Source organism: Xenopus laevis, chromosome 3S (assembly GCF_017654675.1).
Source record: "Xenopus laevis strain J_2021 chromosome 3S, Xenopus_laevis_v10.1, whole genome shotgun sequence".
NCBI classification, from domain to species: domain Eukaryota; kingdom Metazoa; phylum Chordata; class Amphibia; order Anura; family Pipidae; genus Xenopus; species Xenopus laevis.
Window position 1 is genome coordinate 23,261,392 of NC_054376.1, and position 10,473 is coordinate 23,271,864.

Here is a 10,473-nt window from a genome sequence, read left to right on the forward strand (position 1 = left end):
GCTTACAGTCTAAGTCCCTAATATTAATAACATAAAGCTTGTTTCAGAGGGAGCCAAAGCCATGTTGGACTTGTGCTATCTGGGAATAAAGTAGTCTAACAGGAGAACCACATGCAAGGGATCAGGCCGAATACATATTACATAGGGAATGTGCCACAGCCAATCACTTGTAAGCTTAAAAGCAAAGCAATGAAAATCTCTATTAAAGTGGTACTCACTGACCGACTGCTAGAGATAAGGGGGAACCAGTGATGTGAAATCATAACCACACCCATTTCCAAATAAAATGACCCCCATACCGATCAGAGCCCTTTCTGCTTCTGGAGTCACCAGAGGGGGCGGCGAAACAAAGATCCCGTCCTCTCCCCCAGCCTGTCCCCCTGAGTTGTCCCTGTTACAGGGTGGCTGGCTGTTACCTGTCCCCATGCCGCATCTATCCCACCAGTGGAAGGATTACAGCATGGAGACAGGCACTTTAAAGCTGCGCACAGACACCTGGAACCAAAGCAGTTGCGTGGGGGAGGAGGAGGACGGTAGGAAATCCTATTAGGGAGTTAGGGAGGAGGGGGGAAGGAGATCCCCTGATCACAAAGAGATGGCAGTTTACCTTGCGCTTGGCTGCCTACTGAACAGAGGCACCTAGCACATACATTGGGCAATGCCGGTTACCCATATGCATTATCCAGACTCCAGGGCAGATACACTCCATACATGGGCAGGTAGTCCACAACTTTAAGGATGGCACCTTAGTAGCCTCATAATTTACTAATACAATACACAAGAGTCGCATAGCATTATAAAGGAAGCTTAGTGATATCATAAGTTACAGTTGGTGCTTAGTGATGTCACTATGACTACTATTATTGTTTCATACAAGAAAGTGTTCCTTGTGATCCTCGGCAAGGTTCTCCAAGACAAGCGGGTTAATTTATCAAGTTATTAAAGGAGTACTAAATCCTAAAACTGAATGTGACTAAAACTGTCATATTTTATATAATGAACTTATTGCACCAGCCTAAAGTTTCAGCTTCTCAATAGCAGCAATGATCCAGGACTTCAAACTTGTCACAGGGGGGTCACCATCTTGGAAAGTGTCTATGACACTGACATGCTCAGTGGGCTCTGAGCAGCGGTTGAGAAGCTAAGCTTTGGGGTCGTCACAAAATTATCAAGCAGAAAATTAGGTTTGTCTGTAATATAAGCTGATGCTATAGGTCTGATTATTAAATTCTGATGCTAATTGCACTGCTTTCTGTGCTGCCATGTGATAATTATCTGTATTAATTACTAATCAGTCATTTATATTCTGTGTAGTGTATATTATGAGTGGGTCCCTAAGCTCAGTAAGTGACAGCAGCACAGAGCATGTGCAGTGAATCAGCAGAAAAGAAGATGGGGCATCGTTGGAGACAAATTACCCTAGCAACCATGCACTGAAAAATGGAAAATTACTAGGAAAGGGCCTGAATAGAAAAATGCGTAATTAAAACTTACAACAAAAATAAATGTGTAGCCTTACAGAGCATTTGTTATTTAGAAGGGGTCAGTGACCCCCATTTGAAAGCTGGAAAGTCAGAAGAAGGTAAATATGTAAAAAAAAAAAACTATTTAAAAAAAATTATAGTCAACTGAAAAGTTGCTTAGAATTAGCCATGCTAGAACATACTAAAAATTAACTCAAAGGTGAGCCACCCCTTTAATGGCTGCCTTGTGGCCAACAGTTCTGCACCAGCACTAGATTAAATCCAGGTGCAACCACTTATTGCTCTTGGGGGTAATATAAATTGGAAGGCCTCAAGGGCAATGTACTTCTTGGCAGTTACTTCTGAGTCAAATGATGGGAGCCCAAAAGCATTTGAACAATACAAAACTCTATGCCAGTTAAATCCAGCTGGTGAGAGATGTTGCCAGAAGTAGCTCAGCAGTTGGCATAGGTCAGACAACGCTACATTACATTAAAGGAACAGTTCAGTGTAAAAATAAAAACTGGGTAAATAGATAGGCTGTGCAAAATAAAAAATGTTTCTAATATAGTTAGTTAGCCAAAAATTTAATCTATAAAGGCTGGAGTGAGCGGATGTCGAACAGAACACTACTTCCTGCTTTTCAACTCTGATTTAGTCAGCGACTTTAAGGGGGGCCACATGGGACATAAATGTTCAGTGAGTTTGCAATTGCTCCTCAGCATGCAGGGCAGATTCAAAAGCAAACAGTTATGACCCATGTGGCCCCCCCTCAAGTCACTGATTGGTTATTGCCTGGTAACCAATCAGCGGAAACCAAGAGAGCTGCAAAGCAGGAAGTAGTGTTCTGTTATGTTAGACATCCAGTCACTCCAGCCTTTATACATTACATTTTTGGCTAACTAACTATATTAGAAACATTTTTTTATTTTTTTTTTATTTTGCACACATCTAATTATACAGTTTTTATTTTTATACTAAACTGTTCTTTTAATAACAGGACAGTGTCAGCACCAAGAACAGCCCTATGAATGGGTTGAGTGCATGCAAGACTTGGCATTGGTTCAGTCCCAAGTGAGTGCCATTGAATCCAGAGCGCAGTACAAATACAAAGCCCTGGCACATAGCACTGATCTCTGTTCTGCATCACTGTCACTGAGCGAGAAGAGAGACTGAGGCTCCCTCCTTTAATTTCCACGAGCCGCTACTGAAGATGGACTGTGTGTTCCATAGATACTGCATGCCTTTACCAGCATGGGTGCCTGTTATTAAATAGCCATTCCCTGGAGCAATTATTTAGGGGGTTCTATATTTGGAGCACTGGGCGGGGGTTAATGTAAATAGCTGGTACAATGGGCATGCAAGTGTAGCATTAACACCGCACCCAGATCTAAATGGCACAGGACTGAAGTTATATAAAGCCAATAACTTTATTATGTTGGCAAGTGGAATGTACCTATAGAGGCTAGGGCAGGGGTCCCCAACCGCTGGGCCGCGGACAGTCCTGAACTGGGCCGCCGAACAATTAAAGCAGAGCGCCAAATTGGGTGCCGGCGTGGGCAAATTGGACGCTGACCCATCTCAGCCCCCCTCCACAACCACCCCCCAGGCTTGGAAAAAAAATTGCCTCTTTTTTGGTCCCCGGGGCAAAAAAGGTTGGGGACCCCTGGGCTAGGGGACCCAGGGTTCACTTTCATGACAATTACTTGTTCTCTAACAATGACTTTGAATTTGCTGTGGGGCCCAGTTACTTTTAGATATGTCACTGGCTATAAAATATATGCAATGGTGGTAATTCCGCCTGCTGTCCTCCAACGTAGCCCTAAGACGAAAGTGCACTCAAACTTTCATGTCCCGAGTCAGGACTAGATATTTGGGGAAGATTTATCAAGGGCCGAATTGAAAATTCAAATTAGAATCTTCTTCTGGTAAAAACTGTTAAATTCGACTATGGAGTTATTCAAATTCGATTAGAGTTTGAAATCGATTTTCAAGATTTATCATACTCTGGCCCTTTAAGATCTCGAATTTGACTATTCGCCACCTAAGACCTGCCAAATTGCTGTTTAAGTCAATGGGAGACATACAGGGTTCAATTAGGAGTTGTTTGCAGCCTTGCTGACATTCGAGTTTTTTCAGAGAAAAAGCTCAAATCAAGTTTTTTAAATTCAAATTGAATTCGATTTGAGTTTTCGGGTCAATTTAATTCATCCGAGTTTGAAAAATCTGTTTTCTTAAATAAATTTCGATTGGTCAAATTTAGAATTTCTGGGAGTTTGGGGGAATTTTTAAAAACTCATATGAATTCAAAATTCGACCTATGATAAATGTGCCTCCACGTGTAGCTCTACAGGTAAAATTCAGTCCGAGGGGTCATATGGGGTTGATTATTAAAGGCAGGAGTGACCATACTTTACTAATGGGAGGTCTTCTTTTAGTGACATTGTCCCATTAGGATCTACATCCATATAAGCATTGATAGCCTTCTGTTCCATGGAAAATGTGACTTAATTACTGATTTATTGAAAATGTATATTGCTATATTTAACAAACAACTATATCTTAACTTTAACATAATACATATCTGAATGAAAAGTATGAAATAGGAGGTTGATTTAGACCAGCTGTTTGTTGACAGTGTCTTGAGATCTACTGATCCCCAACTAAAGCTCTAAGGGCTCTTTACACACGGGTGTTTTTTCTGCAAACTTTCTTTATGTCCTGAGTCAGGACTGAATATTTGGTGTAGCTCTACAGGTAAAATCCAGTCCGAGGGGTCACACCTGGTTGATTCTCTAAGGGCTCTTACACATGGACATTTTTTTTCTGTGTTTTTTCTGCACTTAAAAGGAGTTTAAGGGTAAGGCCACACTAAGCGATAGCGCGGCGATTTGACTCGCCGCGACTATTCGCCGCGACTTTTAATCCTCAATCGCTAGCGAAACTTTGGCGCTGGCGTCTATGGGAAATCGCGCAAAATCGCCAGCGTAAAAACACACGCGGCGATCATAGACGCCAGCGCCAAAGCTTCGCCAGCGATTGAGGATTAAAAGTCGCGGCGAATAGTCGCGGCGAGTCAAATCGCCGCGCTATCGCTTAGTGTGGCCTTACCCTAAACAGGTTTGAGGGCAACAAACACATTTGCTAATTGATTGCATTACATTCTGCCTGGCTGTACTCATGAGCGTTCTAAATTGAGTTTTACTCCATTTGCGTTTCAGTGAATTTTCTTGCTTGATGAGCTTTCTGCTATCAATAGAGTAGAGGATTGCCTTTAGAATGGAAACAAAGGCACTTAGTTGCGTAGAAAAAAAGTTTTAAAAATATATATATGCAGTTTTTTGTTCTCAGCATGCGTTTAAAAAAAACACAGAAAAAAATGACCGGCAAATGGTGCACACACTGCATCCCAGAGGACAGTCTCTTCCATAACATAGACTCAGATAGTCTTGATCAAAGGCTTGGGTTGCCCTATAAGCAGAAATTCTAAATCAAAGTAACATATAGCATATTATACATAGACCTATCTAGATCTATGCTTTGCATTTATACACACTATATAGTTGCCAGGATCATTGACCCCCACACAGCAACCATAAAAAGTAACAGACCACAAAGCTCCATTGTGGTATTTTTAATATGTCATTATTTAGCTTCCTATGATCCTCTGTTCATTTACATTCTGATAAGGTTCAAGAGAGTAGCTGAAACCAAAATGGTTAGCTTCCCCTTTAAGCTACTGCTGGCTAAGAATTATGGAAGATGTACTGCTTTCAGGGCTGTTAAACTGCAGGTAGATGTGTATATATGAAGCTGAACCAGCTTCACCCTCTCTTTGGAGGACTCAGCTATAAAAGTGACAGTGACTCAAAATAAAACACATTGCTTTCAATGAAGAAAGCTACACTAGAGGTAAAAATGGCACAAGTCATGTGTGAAATGAATATGGAACAACTTCCTCATCCCCACAGAAATGTTGGTTAGACTGCAGGCACCAACAACCATGTGGTATATGAACTACAAAGTAGACATCAATGCCAACATTTCTCCAATAACCTGTGCCAGGAAAAAAAAGGGTGAATTAACAATAAACTTATATATATATATATATATATATATATGTCACCATGCCATATTACAATACAACATACACTGATACTGGAGGTTGCAAGGACCTGTTCACAACAGCTTACAATCTAGGCCGGGAGTGATTAAGTAGAAAAAATAGTCTGCAGCTATAAAAGCAGTAAATAGGGCATATGTTTCATAATTAAGGGTAGTAATGTAGTCCTGTCCTGTTATTGAACCCTGGAGCACCACATGGCCTCGGCATGTACAAAGCCTACTAGGTGTGATGCTGCCAGTTCAAGCCCAGGCACTTGCTGAGTGTCATAACGAAAGCAGTGACAAGGTGCCATACTGAAGCACCACCCAACATTTTATAGATGTATTATGCTTTCCTGCAATATATGAAGTGCTAAGGCATAAAGCAACCATTAGGTAGTATGGGTAAAATTTTAAAAACACTAAAATGGTGTCATGAGCTTGTTCATAAGCTATTGTCACCTGCACGGGCATCATGGTAAAATGAATGGGCCTCTCTCTCTTGTGTGTTTCTCTCTCTCTCTCTGGTGTGCCTCTCTCTCTCTCTCTGATAGGCCTCCCTGGTAGTAACTACGTGAAGCTCAGGAGAGGAGGGTGATGTAAGGCTATGGTGGTATGTGTAATGTGGGTAGAAGGTGCCAAGGTACCTTTGATGGGGCGTTCTGTGCTGGACATCTTGTTCTGCCCCCGGGGTCCTGACATGGTGCCAGCTGCCCTGGGATGTCTCTTTCGGTGACTGGTCTCTCTGTCACTTCCACACCATTTTTTGCCCCAAGTCCCAAAATGTTAGTCCTAGGGCCACAACGTCCAGTAGAAGATGTCTGTTCCTGGTCAGCTCTCTGTGTCTAACTTTCCCCTGCCCTCAGGCCAGTCCCTCTTGCAGTAATTAGCCCTGGGCTGCCTCCCACACTGCCCTCAGCAATGGCTCACAAGAGACGCCCCTTCATGCCTGGCATCCCCCCTCAGCTTATGATCCCCTTCTTGTTCCCTGGCACAGGCTTGCTAGGCTGGATTAGCTCCCCACCCAGACTGTCTCTTGAGCCTCTCTTATGTCATTTTCTCATTGTCTGCCTGTGTGTAACCTCTCAACTCTGCTTGTCGCTTCTTCTCTAGGTGTCACTCACGTGGCAGGAGGCTCTTCCTGTCACCCCCAAGTTAACTGTCAATGGATGTCTCTTGCCAGGCTTCCCTGACTGTAGCCCGCCCCTAGCTGTCACCCACCCCACCTTACCTAGTGGTCTCTTCCTCTGCCCCTGACACCTTCCTCACTACCCTAATAATAGGATGCGGCTCAAGCTCGTGCTATATCTCGCTCCCCTTTCTCTCTCCAGGCTGTCTCTACAGGGTCCTGATGTCTCCGTCTGTCTCTTGTCTCTCTCTCTTTCTCTCGGCCGCGCGATCCCGCCCACCTGCCAGTCTCGTGCTCGAGCTTAGTGTCCACGACCTCTGGCGTCACAAAATCCGCCCTCGGACTACACTTCCCAGCATTCCAATGTATAGGGAAGCGCCACTTCCTGAGATGGGGCCGCCGCGCGTGGCACGATGGGGAATGTATTCCGCTTCTGCTGCTCCTGAGATGATTTGGAATGGCATTAGATTAGAAGAAAGTACCACCCTCCTCATATTTTAAAAGACTAACACTCTAAGTACTAAATATTTATTCTATATATTCTGTATTTTTTATGTTATAACACAGTTTTGCTAATAAAGGACGGTGCACCTGCTGATAGGGTTGCCACCTTTTCTGGAAAAAAATACCTGCCTTCCTATATATTTATATTTTTTCCCTATTAATAAAATTAGGATCAACCATCATTTTTACCTGCCAAGTGGCAACCGTACCAGCTGAGTGTTCTGGGCTCTCTGCCAAAAGCCAATTAAGTTTTTGGAACTTTGTACCTTTTTCTGGCTGTTCAGTGCAGGAGATAGGGTTGCCACCTTTTCTGGAAAACAATACCATCCTTCTTATATATTTATCTTATTTTCCTAATAATAACATTGGGATCATCAGGGCAAATACCGGGCAGGTTGCAACCCTAGCAGGAGATCAAAGAGAAAGTTGCGACATTTCAGTAACAATTCAGGACTGCGAGTTGAGCTGACAAAATCAGGACTGTCCCATGAAAAACGGGACAGTTGGGAGGTATGACATTCTGTAAATATTTTTAAGCAGTGGGTGAACGCAAAGGGATGTTACATACTTAGTATGCATTAATAACATGATAATAATGTAGGACACCTAAAATTACCATTTCCCTGCATTATTGCTCAGATAGAGTTTACATAAATAGGCTGTGTGTAGTTGTGGGGGCAGCCATTCAAGTTAAAATAAGGCAAGGTCAGAATTTATGTGTTCAGATAAAATGAGATATGTGCTAAATTTGGTTCCGTTCACTAAATATTTACAAAAGTGAATGCCACTAATTAGGGTACTAAAATATACAAAAGCTTTGCTATTAAGTGCCCTTTACAACTCTAGCGGGCAATTACAAAATTCGCATTTAAACAGCTCACCCGAAAAAGGTGGTGACCCAGGTGTAGAGACTTATGATTACATATCGGTGGATACGAAATGCGTCAGGGAATTTCATAAGTTGTAAATAAAAATGTACTTCTTTTAACTCTACGGGTAAATGGAGTGCTCGTCAAATATTTACTACTGAAGGTCGGAATTTACCCATGGAAAAAGTGACACGACCATGGCGGAGAGCAGGTCTGCACAGCAATATATGCCATGGCATTCCAAGTACACAAAGGCCCAAACAACCCCCTCCAGCTAAGATTGCCGCCCAGTGAGTATTGGGCCGGATAGGAATTAGACATTTGTAACACTATTTTGGACTATACAGGCCAAATGGGGTTAATGTCCAAGCTAGTGCTTAGAGCATGGGTTACATGTGACTCTAACACTTAAGGCAGGGCCTTCACTAAGTGGAAGAATAAAGGTGTGGTGTAGTGTAACTACAATTCCCACAGGCTACTGTGCAATAAAAATATAAAAGAATGGACGCCAGGAGGTTCTTGCAGTAAAACAGATTGATAACAGTTTATTTGTCAGAGACAAATGATCCACAGGGTTTACTCACATACAGTGAGGCATATGCAGAATAGACATCAGCAGGCTAGGACAGTTGGATGAGACGGCTGAGAATGTGACTCCCCTGCGGATGTAGTCAAGTAGTAAGGCAGACCTCCAGGCAGATATACCTCAAAAGTGGTGCGGAGCTCACCCAGTGGAGTGGTCAGGGAGGAAAACCTAAAGCCTGACACCCAATCCACTGTGGTTCCTTCACTGTAGGCAAATCTAGGAGCCTAGGAAAGCTACTCCCTGCTACACCTCCTTGATGGAACACAAAGCTGCTCTTTCTCTCTCATCTCACTGTCTTACTCTCCTATTACAGATCTAATACTGTCTCTAGCTGGCCTCATTCACAGAGTCCCTGTTCCCCGTCTTGTACACTAGAAGTACTAGTCCCTCTAGGGCAAAAGGGCTTTACTGGGCCTTGGTCTACCCAGGCTCAGTGGGAACATCCAGATGTTTAGGACACCAGGAGCCAAACAGGAAGATCCACCCCTTTCCAAGCACTATATTAAAGTGTGGCAGGAAGTGGTCATAGCACCTCTTGGCCAATAACTGGGATAGATAAATGTTAAACTAGATACATGGGCTGTCACCCAGCAACTAGGAAAAGGAGAAAAGGTGGGGATTTAAAGCCATAGGGGCATATTAACCCTATGGGTCCCTACACATTTATTGGCAAATTTGTTATACCCCCGCAAATATCCCTAACCCTCTTCTTGCAGTATAACTTATGAGGAGGAGACTCATACGGAGAAGCCTGAATTTGATCTGCCCCTTTATCATGGCCACCCACCTATTTCCCCCGCCACTCACTCTGCCCTTTTCTCAACATTCTGCCTCTTTCTCCACTCTCAAGTGACATTACCAATGGCCTGTAATGTTAAAAAAAAGAAAAAGTGTCAACCCTACCACCAGCCCACTAAATAGTGACTTTCTATGACATCTTACAGTAGCCCCTCTGGCATTTCCAGAACCCACAGATTGCCAGTCTGGGCCTGTCCATGCCTACTTTTTTAAGCCATGCCCCTGAAGTGCCATTTGCGATGGACAAAATCCCTCATCTTATGACATGGTTAGAGGAGTAAAGATTCTCTAGGTATGACTTTATGACACGATGGCCCCAAAAAAAAAATGCGTTATTTCTGGTGATCTACCGGAAAACAACTAGTTGTTTGAAGGCGAACAACCACTAAGCTAGCTTGGGAAAGCACCTCTCACTTCGACATTTATACGTTATTGGGTAGGACAACGTAGAAACTGAAAGGTCATCAGGAAAATGTAGCCTCCACTAATGCAAGTAAAGGACTTAGCCAGCAGCTAATTGGCCTGTGTATGGGGCCCTCCAACAGGCCAATCTGGCAGATATCAGCCAAATGTCAATTGGGGAGGTTTGATATTCCCATCAGACAGGATCTGCGCGTCGATGCCGTCTAACATCAACGTGAGCATATCAGGGAAATATCTGGTCAGATAGCGAGCTCACCAAAGACCAGATCTTTTAATGCAGCGCCCCCCCCTTGTATGCCCCCCCCACATGAAAGCCTGCCTGCTGCGTCTGCATACCATGTTTACCATACGTGTAATCCTCCACACCTCTGTTGTTCACATCCTAAATCCCTGTACTGTTCACACTTGAGACCCAGACAGAAACTGCCCACATTGTTCACACCTTATTCAAAATGCTAATGGAGCACTAGCACTGTGTCACTGTATGTAGTACATCTTAGACTGGTCCTGATAGGTTTCCGTCTCCTGCTCTGTTCTGCCTTCCTTATGCTCCCTGGTTGTGCCATACTCTGCCTGCTCTATGTTCCCTGTGTGTGC

At 43.4% G+C, this 10,473-nt stretch overlaps 1 protein-coding gene across 2 annotated transcripts in view; it reads right to left on the reverse strand.

Moving 5' to 3' along the window:
- LOC108712283 (serine/threonine-protein phosphatase 2B catalytic subunit gamma isoform) overlaps nucleotides 1-7,017 on the reverse strand; it is a 64,636-nt gene extending 57,619 nt beyond the window's left edge. Inside the window, exon 1 of one of the 2 annotated variants that reach the window (XM_041588097.1) lies at nucleotides 6,215-7,017. In XM_041588097.1, coding sequence (XP_041444031.1) covers nucleotides 6,215-6,269 — 55 coding nt within the window. In that variant the 5' untranslated portion in view covers nucleotides 6,270-7,017. Of the gene's footprint in view, nucleotides 1-299; nucleotides 442-6,214 lie in introns of those variants that run through there. The other variant, XM_041588096.1, reaches the window with a different exon arrangement.
- Nucleotides 7,018-10,473: the final 3,456 nt, after the last annotated feature.